This window comes from Martes martes (genome assembly GCF_963455335.1).
Source record: "Martes martes genome assembly, chromosome: 10".
In the NCBI taxonomy this organism is placed as follows: Eukaryota; Metazoa; Chordata; class Mammalia; order Carnivora; family Mustelidae; genus Martes; species Martes martes.
Window position 1 is genome coordinate 111,227,492 of NC_137898.1, and position 13,348 is coordinate 111,240,839.

A 13,348-nucleotide genomic window follows, 5' to 3' on the forward strand; every position below is an offset into this window, starting at 1 on the left:
CCATTAATATAATTTTATCTAGTACCAACGTAGGAGAATTTTTTTTTAAATTTTTTTTAATTTATTTATTAGTGAGAGAGAGAGAGAGAGAGCAAGCACAGGCAGACAGAGTGGCAGGCAGAGGCAGAGGGTGAAAGCAGGCTCCCTGCCGAGCAAGGAGCCCGATGTGGGACTCGATCCCAGGTTGCTGGGATCATGACCTGAGCCGAAGGCAGCTGCTTAACCAACTGAGCCACCCAGCCGTCCCACGTAGGAGAATTTTTAAAAGGGGAAACAATCATCTTTAATCATTTATAATGATTTATCTCATGGTCACCTTATAATGAGATTATAGGTGGAAAGTCTACAACCCCGTAGGCTATTAGCCAAGGCTTTGGGGTTTACCAGCAAATGGAGTGTCTACAGTAAAGAGACTGTGTTGAACTTCTCTGTAGCTGTGGTCAGAAACAAAGAGCAGATCCTGTATCCGTTGCTTACTAGGTGTCTTTCTAGTTGACATCAAGTTACAGTTACTTGATTTCTTTTTTTTCCTACTTGCTTATTTTATAAAATGAATATAAAACAGAAAAACAATGAATGATCAGTAATAAGTGATTACGGGAGACCTGGCAGAATCCCAGAACCCCCGTCCCCTATGCAGCCATAAACAGTCGCCTCTCACTGTTCCGGGTGTCAGTGGAGGCTGGGTGGGGACCCGTCTCCACGTGGCCGTCCCGGACAGTGTCTGAGTGACAGCCTGGTTGAATCTCTGGGGAGTCATGCTGAGTGAAGAAAAGCGACCTCAAAAGATGTTGTGATTGCATTTATAGAACACTGGAAATGCTAGGGTTACAGAAGCAGAGAGCCCACTGGCGGCGGCTGCTGTGATGGGAGAGAATGTGGCTGTGAGTAGGTGGTGGGAGGGATCCTCACGGGGCTGGAGTTGCTCTGTCTCTTGACTGTATCCACATCGATACCCTGGTTGTGATACTGGACTGCGGTTTTGTAATGTGTTACCATTGGGGGAAACTGGGTTAAAGGTATATGGGATCTCTCTGTATTTTCTTCAATGTGATCTACAATCATAATTTAAACATTTTAAATATTTGAAAGTTATAAATCAGCTCACAAATCTAAGTAAAAAATGCTTCTTCCTCCTCCTTAGGCAAATATAGTAGCACTTTACAAACATATGACACTCCACAAGGCCACGTTTGAGTTTAGGATTCTTAGACACCCTGGTGGTGGTGGGGAGTTGGCTTCTGGCTCCTAGTCTTCAGCCTGGCCCCCTTTCTTCCCCCGCTGAAACCCCTGGCTTCATCCTGCTCTACACAGGCTGTCCCTTGAATCCGTGTGGACATCCCAGACTGCACGTCTGAGCTCCACAAACAACTGTCCCCCAGGCCTACGAGTGTGAAATAAGTAAGGAAATAAGCAAGTAGAAGATAGCAAGAAGGAGGGGTGTTATAACAATGTTGAGTTCTTTGGGAAAAGAAAACACTCTTACTTTTCAACTTTAGCATGTTTGACTTTCATACAGTTGCTAGGACACGATTCTCCGTGAAAGTAGGGGACCACTTGAATGCGCAAGGTTACCGGTGAAGGGTCGGCAGACATACATGGGAACCAGCAGAGAGAGATGCTGTGAGCCCAGGGAGACAATTGGCAGGAAATTCCACGCCTACCTTCTAGGAGGACCTTTTTTGGCTTGTGGATGTTTTCCTCTGATTTTACTGTCAGTTCCGCATATTTTACTACTTGAGTTTGTTTTTCTCTCTTCCTTTACTTATTTTAGTTTATTGGAACCATTTCCAATATATACATAAAACTGTGCGGAGTAGTTCCAATTTTTAAAGAAATGTTGCTTAAATATGTGAAATTATGTAGTAGATTTAGAAAGTAAAGTAACTATAAGGTAACAGTACAGAATTTAACTGTTGTTTGCTACTTATTTTTTATTTTAAAGGGATTGAGTTTACTTTTTACTGTTTTCATAGTTTGTATTTTTTTCAAGTGCTTTATTTACCTAGCCATGTTCCTTCCTTCAGATGTTCAGAAAATCATTGGTAAAGATGTTTGAAGATAAAGGACTGGACTGCATCTTTTTGGAAACATACATGGGCATGAAGAAGCATTGTCATATGGTTTATGAGTGCATTCCTCTTCCGAAGGAAGTGGGCGAGATGGCTCCCATCTATTTTAAGGTATTTGGGGATGGTCTTTGCATGCATACTTTTCTACTACCTTGATGTTTTACGAATAGGGTTACCTTTTTCCTTGAATTTTTTTTCTTACATACTTATATCAAATTCCATCTAAGGAAATGAAGTCAAGCACAAAAAAAAATTCTGCTGTATTACAAAATTCTTTGGAGAGATATTTAGAACTTTGACCTTTAAAAAGTGTGCTTATTTATAAGTATGAATAAACTGTCAAATGGTCATTTATAGTTTCTATTTTAATTTCTCATTTCTCAAATGAAAAATCAGGGTTTTCCCTGAAAACTTGAAGTTGAAGTACTTTCAAGTCAAAATTATAGTCCTAATTCTAGAAAACCTACTGAAATTCAGAAGACCTAACAATAGTTATATACAAATAGTACAGGTTACAATTGCTGAGATAAGTTACTGCTGTTTTAGTATTTAATACCTCATTGTGCTATTTGTCGGAAGAAACCAGTGTCCAACCTTGACGTACATTTTTTGGACATGTAGTTACTAGAGTTTTTAATCAGTCAAGTGTCATTGTAATATTCAGGCAGCTTTTACTGAATAGCATGGTTTGCTACTGAGCTGAATGCAGTGTGACTTACAGACTAGCATAAATGCTTATGTATAGAGCCATGTGTGAATTAGTAACATGTGCAGTGAACAAAGGAGGTCATGTTTGTGAAGTGCTATAGAAAGACTTTCCAATGCAACATTTAGACAACACAGGATGGTCATGTTCATTAATATGGACTGTACATCCCAATAAGAAAGATTATAAGACGTATTAAGGTTAATGAGACAATGAAAGTCTACTTTCTCTGTAGATATTTTTTCTAAGATTTATTTATTTACTTGAGAGAGAGAGGATGCATGCATGCATGAGAGGGGGAGAGGGAGAAAGAATCGTCAAGCAGACTTCCCGCTGAGCACAGAGCCTGACACAGGGCTTGATCCCAGGACACCGAGATATAACCTGAGCCGAAATCAAGAGTCAGCTGCCTAAGCGACTGAGCCACCCAGGTTCCCCAAGATATTTTTTCAAGTCGGCTCCACACTTAGCGTGGAGCCCAATGTGGGGCTTGAACTCATGACCTCAAGTTCAAGACCTGAGCTGAGATCAAGAGTTGGACACTTAACTGACTGAGCCACCCAGGTACCCCTCTCTAGAGTTTTTAAAAACAACTGACTCTTGGATTTTAAGGATTATACTGTTAAAATAGAATGAGCTGGATAATCCCCAAACCCAGGCTAGTTCTATGTTAAAAAGAATCAGGTGGGAAAGAGGTTATTATACTTTTCTTTAAAAAAAAAAATTTTTTTTTTTTGGTCCTTCCTCAGGAGAGTCTTAGGTGATTGTGACTGTCGGCATTGAGGTAATAGGGCAGGATGTGAAACAGCCACTGTCAGCTCCTGTTGGGTGACATAGATGTCATCAGTCAGTAGGAGGCTGGGTCACTTCTACACTGAACCTCCTGCCTGATGAGTAAAGATGCATTTACTTGATCTGGCTTCAGTTTTATATTGAATATGCTACCTTCTAGTGTCAACACAAGCACTAGCCCATGCCTGTTAAATATGGAACAGCAGTATAGCTGATGTTTTTAAATTGGGCTTATTTGAATGTTAATTGTAGGTTTAAGATTTGCTTCATTAATAATGATAACTGTACAAAAATGAGAGTATTTTGTACTCATTATCCTGGCTTTTCTATTAAATATTTCTTTACCATAAATACTAGTTCTATTGCTTAGCCTAGAAAGTCTTATAATGCCATTTCTGTGTATTTTTTTCTTTCCCTGCATTTTTACTTCTTTGTTATAGGGCCAGAGATAGTTCAAGTGCTTGGTTGCGTATAAATCACTCTTGATATTTGGAAAAGGGCAGTCAAACTAAACAAGTTTATTTGAATAGATTTTTATGAATGAGCTAAGGAAGTTGTGAACTTTAATATTTGCAAACTTATGTTCAATATTAAACTGCTTAGTCTTATTAAGGATTGTGTTGGTCATGTAAAGTTGGGCTTGAAGTTAGTACAAGAATTAAGAATAAGTAAAATATTATCTTGGCTAAAGATAGGACTTTTTAAAAAAATGAAGACGGTCCAATTTTATTTTATTTTATTTTCTTAAGATTTTATTTACTTATTTGACAGACCAAGATCACAAGTAGGCAGAGAGGCAGGCAGAGACAGAGAGAGGGGGAAGCAGGCTCCCCACTGACCAGAGAGCCCGATGCGGGGCTCGATCCCAGGACCCTGAGATCATGACCTGAGCCGAAGGCAGAGGCTTTAACCCACTGAGCCACCAGGTGCCCCAAGAAGGTCCAATTTTAAATAACAAATGAAAGCCTTAACCATTCAAAATAATGAACTACCGTTATAATATTCTCTGATTAATTCACTGTATTACTTTATTTTTAAACTCTCTCTTTGTATTTGCTTACAAACTACTTTTTCATTGATAAATGTCTTTTTCTTAGAAAGCCATAATGGAGTCTGACGAAGAATGGTCTATGAATAAGAAATTGATCGATCTCTCTTCAAAAGACATCAGAAAGTCTGTAAGTGTCTCTCCCCCTCCCCCCACCTTGTATAAGAAATGATCCTGGTACTTAGGATCTTCATTGATTTTCACATCTTGTTTGAGAAAGAGACCATTTGGCTGAGTGACCAAAGGTGAAGGAGTTCTATGAATAAGAGATTATTTTCATCCTGCTTGGTCTAGCAAATGCTCATTTGTTCAGATGTTTCTGTGACGGTGTGTTCCTGACCTCCTGGCCCTGTGCCCATGTAGTGCCTGTAACTGGCGATGACAGCATCACATTCAGCCGCAGGACCTCCCGTCCTGGGCTTCGCAGCCCTTGTGGGACACGTGTGAGAGGATCCTTCTTGATGCTCGAATTACAATGAGGGAAATATTCTCCTACAGGCTCCTCTTCATTTTCTTTTTTCACTTGTACAGAGACTCCCTGTTAGGTTCCTCTAAAACAGTGGTTGAGTTAGATTATGGCTTCATTATTCTTTGGCGAAGTTTCTGAACCGTGTTTCCCAGTTAGTTTTGATTTGCTAGATCATCCCTTAGATACTCTATGCTTGAGTTAAATACTCCTGCAATGACCTCTCTCTTTTCTAGAAATATAAATGCAGTAGAACAGAACTGTGGATTCCTTGTTCTTCTTCTGTTCATGAAGTTATTTATTGTACAGTTGCTAGTTGAGTGACAGCTATTTACTAGGCACTCCTATACGCAATGGAACAGAACAGAGAGGACCACGGACCCTGGGGGTGCTTCGGGTCCGGGGCGGGGGGGAGGGGCACTCCTGCTGCTGAGTGTGTGAATGACGTTGTGTTGGAGCACAGCTGCACCACCTGGTTCTGTGTTGTTTTGGAAGCTTTCATGCCACGAGAGCAGAGCTGAGAGTTGCAGCAGAGACCATATAATCTGCAAAGTCCAGAATATTTTATTTAAATTAAAACTTTTTTTTAAAGATTTTATTTATTTATTTGACAGAGAGAGATCACAAGTAGGCAGAGAGGCAGGCAGAGAGAAGGGAGGAAGCAGGATCCATGCTGAGCAGAGAGCCCGATGCAGGGCTCGATCCCAGGACCCTGAGATCATGACCTGTGCCTAAGGCAGAGGCTTAACCCTCTGAGCCCCCCAGGTGCCCCTAAATTAAAACTTTAGTAAGTTTTTTTTTTAAATATGCTGACCCGTGTTCTAGTAGATGACACTAGCCTATTTTCCTTCTGTTTCTCCTTTTGGAAAACCGAACTCCTGATATGAATTAACTGAGGATTTCTTATTACATTTATTGTATCTTAGTCAGAAGATTGAAATTTCATTGTATTACTGAAGATAGTTTTAATTCAAAGGTAAAACATTGTCTCCAGCCTTCTTCTCTCTACTTGCTGTTGAATTGGACCAGACAATACATTTAAGAACAAAACAAAAACCATTCCTCCCAAGCATCTTCTGTTTGTTTTCTGTAACTCTGTAGAAAAAGGTATCTAACGTAGGCATATCTCTTGTGCCTGAGTTTTTCACTTCTCACATCATCTCCATTGCCATTAAATATTCTTTTATAAACGGATATTAATGGTGTTTGAAAATATTTCCAAGTAGAAATTATAGAAGAAATATATTATTCTCTATTTGTAACTCTATATATGCAGTTTTCTTACTGGTAAACCATCTAGTACCTATTCTAGATATTAGAACATGCATAGGACTTGAGTTAAATACCTCGAGGGCTTTAATATTAACTTAACCAATATGGAAAATGAGAAACCAGTCTTTGTAGGAATGGTAGTTGTGCATTCTACTTTAAAGCTTTGCAAAGATACCAATAGCTGCCTTTTCTAAGTCACCACCTAGTATCCGAGAGTCACAGCAGAGAGGGAATGAGCCAGATGACCTCTTAGCTTTAGGATTTGGCAATTATGTGGATGGAGCTATGAAGAGAACTTGTGTATTAGGAATAATTCCAAAGGAGGTCACTTTTTAAGTTAACAAGCTTTCCACTGTCTTTTGAAAATGATGAAAGTGTTTCTGAGCACAAAGTGAAAATCTTGACTTACTTTAATGTTATTTTTATTCTGGAAGAACCTCATTATACTTATTTTTCAAGCTCTGTGTCCTTGGTAGTTTCATAAGTGTTTACTTGCTTCATGGGGTGGGGTGGTTCCCCACCCCCCCCACCCCCAAGTAGATCCTTGGCTTCTAGCAGAGATTTACATACTGGTAATTCATTCTGATTCTTTGTTGACTTATATTTTTATGTGGTGAGGATAGCCTTTCTTTTTATGCCCATTTTGTTTCCTTTCTGGATCTTAATTTCTTTGCTTGCATGAAATTTGTGTGAAGTTCATGGAAACAAACAAGGGAAATCTGTGTGTTTGTTGCAGAGCAGCTGCATGTTCCTAACTAACGTGTCAAGTAAAGTATTCATTTTTCACAAGGCTATTTTATTGAGATTTCCTGTGAATTCTTCCTGAACTTTTAAATAGTATGATTTTAAGTTTAATGTTGTAATAACAAATTGAAAAGCACATTTAGGGACTGAAATCAAGGCGTTAGCAGGCCTGCATTCCTTCTGGAAGCCACAGGGAAGAATCCGTTTCCTTCCCTTCTCCAGGTCCTAGAAGCCTCCTACATTGCATGACATGTGGTTCCTACCTTCATCTTCAAATCCAGCAGTGTGGGATTTTCCAGGCTTTCCCTGACGGTGACTCTCCTGACTCTTTCTTACAAGTATCCTTGTGATTGCATTGGGCCCATGTGGGTCCATTTCAGGATATCTCCTCCTTTCAGTATCCATAAGTTGACTGCACCTAGGAAGTCCCTCTGCCATAGGAGGTGACCTATTCATGGCAAATAGGGGATTAGAACACTGACATATTTTAGGGCCATTATTCTGCCAAATACAGTGTGATGCGAGCAGAAGGCATGGGCAGTGTCATCACAGATCGCTTCCTCAAGTTCTCTCTTTCCCTGGAAGTACTGTCGGTTAGTTGATGTAGGTCTGTATCATTGTACGATTCCCGCTCCTGATTCACATGCAGGGGCCTTCTTCAGGTGACAGAAATATTCTCCCGGAGCCTTCGGTCCTTTTTTCTTTGACCACCATGTTTGGACGAAGCACTGTTGTTTGGAAGACAGAAGAGGCTGTAGTGTTTGAAGAACCTTCTCTTTGCCATGCATTGGGTTAGACCGTTTATGTGCATTCTCCTAGTTCATCCTTCCAGTTGTCATGAGAGTCAGAAATATTAAATTACTTGCCTGAGGTTACAGAGGTCTAAGAAGCAGAGCTGTGGTCGACTCCTTGACTATCTTTTGACTTTGTTTTTTCTTCTCTAGGTCATACATGTTTATCGTATATTAAAAATGTAAAAATAAAAAAAAATACAAAAGCACAAAACAGCCACCCACTTCTCTGCATTTTATGTTATATACTATTTTGTAAACTGATTTTTTTTCTTATGCTTTTCTTATAACATGAACAACTCTTTCTAAGCCCTACTTTTAACTGCTTTATATTATTTCATGATGACCACTGTCTTTCCACCATACCATATTATCTCCTTCCAAGTTATGCCTTCTCAAGGACACAATATAAAATACATATAGTTAAATAGATGTGTGATTCAGTGTCAAAATGAGTAAGTGCCGACTGTACACTAGGATCACGACCCACTTGCATAATGTGTAGTGACAGAATTAGGACTTGGAGGGAAAACTTGCAAGGACACAGATCTACTTAATTGATAAAGCCAGAAATTATGGACTTTTTCCAATCAAGGTAGAGTTCAAACTCTGAGTGTGTGTGTGTGTGTGTATAGAAAGGAGAGAAGAAAAGATAATAGTTAATCCTGGATAAACTTTGAAATGAGGTTGATGAACTATTGTTAAACCCATTTTTTCAGTTAATCAAAAATTGTGATTATCTGGGTTTAGTTTATCTTTGGTAAATCAGTAGTAGTAAAGTCTCATTATAAACAAAGCTCTATGTATATGGGTAGGCCTCTCCCTCTTCTGCTTTGTGAGGGAAATATAAAAAACCATATCCTTATTCTCTTTGTAGTCTAAGGAAAAAATTGGTACCTTTTCTTTCCTGTTTTCCCCAAAGACAGGAAAATAGTTGGTTTTGATTATAATTGCTGGATGTTGTGAAGAGCTGTCTGGCTGAAAGGTTACCACATGAAATGTTTCACTTTGAGAGTTAGGTCATTGCCTAAGTATTTCTAGAGTTGGAAATTTATTATATGCATTTGTCTTAGAGGGGTGTTTAATTACTGTCATGTCTCAGAGCAGGAGAGGGGACTCAGGAACTTTCTGATGCCGGACTGTGCTCATGTGTGATTTATCTGTTTGTTTAGGTACCCAGAGGCTTACCTTACTTCGCTGTGGATTTTGGCCTCCAAGGAGGGTTTGCCCATGTCATTGAAGATCAGCACAAATTCCCTCATTACTTTGGAAAGGTATGCTCACAGATTTGATAAAATTCCAGAGGTTAGCAATTTGGTAACACTTTGCTTTCAAAGGGAACTCGAAACTTTGAGCACAATATAGAGTGAAGATGGTGAGTACTGTTCCATCCAATTTTTAGAGGAAGAAGCTAGAAACTATTAAGAAAAGTATCCCAGAATATTCATAATAGTCAGGATTGTCACTGGGCAATCCAACATTTATGGACACGGTCAGGAGTGCTGGTGGCTGCTTGCCTGTGGAGCCAGTCAGCCTTGTGCCAGGAAGGGTGATGACCGTCCACGCTCACAGCGAGCCGGGGGTGAGCCACGTCCTGTTCAGAGCACTCCGTTCTGGAGCTGCTGTCGCTCTGGTCACCTTATGGATGAAGAGGCTGAGCTTCAGACAGAACCAGGGGTGCAAGCTCCTCTCGTTCGTGGTTGCAGTCGACCCCCTCGTGCATAGCGAAGGACCTCGTGGTCTGAGAAGAATATACGCGTCGTCTCACTCCGTTCCCAGGTGCCCGGGCCGGTGTGCGAGGGTCGCTCTAGACTGCCAGTACTTGTCGTCATGGCACAGTGCCCTGCGGGGTGCAGCCCCTACGTTCAGGGCCTGCTGAGTATCTGGGAAGTGTGTAAGTTTGTATCAGGGACTGGAATGAAGATCATGTGACCACTGAAGGAGTAATACAGTCTGAGCAAATCATAATTCCAGAAGTGCCTTTTTTTTTTTTTTAAAGATTTATTTATTTATTTGACAGAGCAAGAGAGATCACAAGTAGGCAGAGAGGCAGGCAGAGAGGAGGGGGGATGTAGGCTCCCCGCTGAGCAGAGAGCCCGACGCAGGGCTCGATCCCAGGACCCTGAGACCATGACCTGAGCTGAAGGCAGAGGTTTAACCCACTGAGCCACCCAGGCGCCCCCAGAAGTGCCTTTTTAATCAAGTATAGCTCAGGCCTTTCTGCTCATGTTTTCCAGAAATTATTGTCTCCACTGGTCCCTTTGTTTGTTTGCCAGTGAAGAAGGTTCCCTTTTCCATGAAGCTTTTTCTGAATTACCCAAAAATAGACTCCTCTGTTTTTGAGTCTCCATATAGTCTGCTTTGGTGTTTACCTCATCTGCTTTCTAAGACGGTTCTGTGCATAGTTGAGCTTTTCTTCCTCAGCCCCACGTTCTGGGCTCAGTTCTCGGAAGGCACGTAGCTGTATGCCAGTTCTCTTGGTATCCCCTGCGGTACTTGGTACTTGCTTGAACACGGTAGGTCCTCCTGGTAAACAGTGTTAAGATGTTGTCCAAGATCTCACCACATAGCCCTGTAGGAGACCGAACGTGCAGAATTTAACCGTGAGTCCAGCGTTTTCCTGTGTTGCCCTCTATGCATTACATGTCTCCCCCATACCCTTGTGTGCATGGATACCCGCAAGCCTAAGTCGCCTTTATTTCTGTAGCTAACAGCACAGGAGGAGAATCATGAGGAAATCATGCAGGATAATAAGCAGACTAATCAAAATCCATTTCTTACAGCGCTTTGGAATGTGACTCTTAAATGAAGGTGATTTATAATTTTTCATTCTTAGTGTATTTAGATTAGTATTAAAGTATGATTTTGTTTCCTGATAAAAGATCTCCAGCTAATAGTGGAAGAGGGCGCCTGGGTGGCTCAGTTGGTTAAGCGACTGTCTTCAGCTCAGGTCATGATCCCGGAGTCCTGGGATCGGGTTCCGCATCGGGCTCCCAGCTCCGTGAGGAGTCTGCTCCTCCCTCTGACCTTCTCCCCTCTAATGCTCATTCTCTCTCAAATAAATAAATAAAATCTTTAAAAAAAATAGTGGAAGAAACTTGCTTATAAATATACGGGGTGGCAGAGAGAACATGAGCCTGAGCTTGGCCTGCAGTCCAACAGCACAGTTCATAGTTGCTGCGTGTTGGTTACCTTCTTCCCACACCTTTCCCAGAACAGTTCGGAAGGACCAAAATAAGGAGATTCTACCCTCTCTTTCTGCCCTGTGCTCCTCTCTGGTGGATGTACTAACAGGAAACAAAATGGACACATTACGTGACGGGAGACACAGCTAGCACTCCTAGAATTAGACGGTTTGCGTCGTTAGAACTAATTGAAAACGAGGATTTTTTTCCTCCAAGTTTTTATTTAAATTCCAGCTAATTAACATACAGTGCAAAATTAGTTTCAGCTGTAGAATTTAGTGACTCAGCACCTGCATACAACGCCCGCTGCTCATCACCACAGGTGCGCTCCTTCATCCCCATCACCTGTCTCCCAAACCTCCCTGCCACCTCCCCATAAGCTGGTCCTTTCTAGTTAAGAGTCTGTTTCTTGGTTTACTTCTCTGTTTTCCCCCCCGTGTTCATTTGTGTCTTAAATTCCACATCTGAGTGAGATCGTACGGTATTTGTCCCTCTCTGACTGACTTATTTCCCTTAGCATTATACTCTCCAGTTCTATCCATGTTGTTGCGAGTGGCAAGATTTCATTCTTTTTATGGCTGAGTAATATTCGTGTGTGTGTGTGTGTGTGTGTGTGTGTGTGTGTGTGTGTGCGCGCACGCGCGCTGCCTCCATAGTTTGGTTCCTGTTGATAATGCTGCTGTGAACATCGGGGTGCATGTGCCCCTTTGAATCTGTAATTTTGTATCTTTTGGGTAAATACCTAGTAGTGCTATTGCTGGTTTGTAGGGTATTTCTATTTTTAGCTTTTTGAGGAACCTCCATACTGGAAAATAAGATATTTTTTTTCTTATCTAAAACTAATATTTATGTAAAATTTGAACATCCTCACAGAGAACTACTGTTTAGTAGCAGAATAAACAGAAATAGTTTCCTTCCATTTTCAGACCTGCGTCTGTATTTTTCTCATTCTTTACAAGGAAATCATTGGTGGGATGCTGGATATAGAACCAAGACTCTGGAGGAAAGGGATCCGGGAAAGCTTTGAGGATCAAAGGAAGAAAGCCCTGCAGTTTGCTCAGTGGTGGAAACCATTCGACTTCACCAAAAGTAAAAAATGTTGAGTCATACCTTTCATTTTTTAAATTTCTTCTTCAGATTCCTTTCAGTTTCATTTCCATTGTCTCTAACTACACTACTGACCTTACGGCCAGAGAGAGAGAAAGTCGCGCGCTGGGTCTCAGACACCCACGCGTCACCGGGTCGCGTTTCCTGCCTGCCTTGTCCCTCGGACTGCACTGTAGTGACTGGGCAGGGGGCCCCGCCCACATTCCTCTTCTCTACCTGCTCCGTCTTTTGTTCTGAACTGTGCAGTCGAAGATATGGAAAGACTTTTCTGAACGATTATCTGCGAGTTGTAGCAGATCATTGGTTCAGAGGGAAGTGGGTCTACTTCAAGGTTGTGAAGACTATTGTCTGAATTCTCTCGAATATTTTAAACCAAATTGGCGTATTCAGTAGTAATTGCTATTTCTTTTCACGGCATCTTATAAAAAGGCTCTTACTTTTCTACCAGTCGTCACGGCTCTTCTGTTTTATTAAAGGAAAAAGAATGTCCCAGGAATAATAAAGAATTCAGTGAAGCATAATGTGTTCATGATTTGTTTTTATTTCTGGATTTTTAAATAGCGTCTTTGAATTTGGGGAATTTTAAAAGGTAATTGTTCCAAATAACACAATTGTTTGGGTTTTGAAAGTTAAAAATTTAAGCCAAGCCGTCACTTTGGGGTTGTATTATTACAAAATCGTAAGTAACGAGAGTATTCTAAATGTCCAGAGCCCCGTCTGTTGCCCTGCACTTGATCTGAGCTTCTTCATTTTTCCTTTGTTCTCACACTTGGTGTCAGGAGGAAGCCATATACTTATAAAATATGACCATGCTGTAAGAGTGTGCCTGTTTTTTTAATATGGAAGATATTTCTGTTGTGACTGGTTTTCAAATATCCTGGGTTTTGGAGCAGACTGTTGACATCTGGTCATGAAATGTTGATGACCTAGAATCAGTGTGGTGTGTACTGCGGAGTAAATGCTAACTCTCTGTGGGTCTTTTCAACATTGGCATCAGGCTCTTTCCTGGGTGTGTTAAAAAATGTTTATGTCCCAACTGTAGTTTTAAAATTTCACATGTAAGTTGAAGTTTAATGGTTTCCATTTCTCAATATTTGCAAGTTGAATTTAATTATAATTATCAGGTACTTACTAGTGTTGTCTTTACTGCTGTTTCCAGATTCTT

At 40.8% G+C, this 13,348-nt stretch overlaps 1 protein-coding gene across 2 annotated transcripts in view; it reads left to right on the forward strand.

The window, feature by feature from the left end:
- CWF19L2 (CWF19 like cell cycle control factor 2) overlaps positions 1-12,702 on the forward strand; it is a 134,473-nt gene extending 121,771 nt beyond the window's left edge. For both annotated transcript variants that reach the window (XM_080815180.1, XM_080815181.1), the window contains exons 15-18: positions 2,028-2,183; positions 4,668-4,748; positions 9,064-9,165; positions 12,036-12,702. In XM_080815180.1, coding sequence (XP_080671306.1) covers positions 2,028-2,183; positions 4,668-4,748; positions 9,064-9,165; positions 12,036-12,179 — 483 coding nt within the window. In that variant the 3' untranslated portion in view covers positions 12,180-12,702. The remainder of the gene's footprint in view (positions 1-2,027; positions 2,184-4,667; positions 4,749-9,063; positions 9,166-12,035) is intronic.
- Positions 12,703-13,348: the final 646 nt, after the last annotated feature.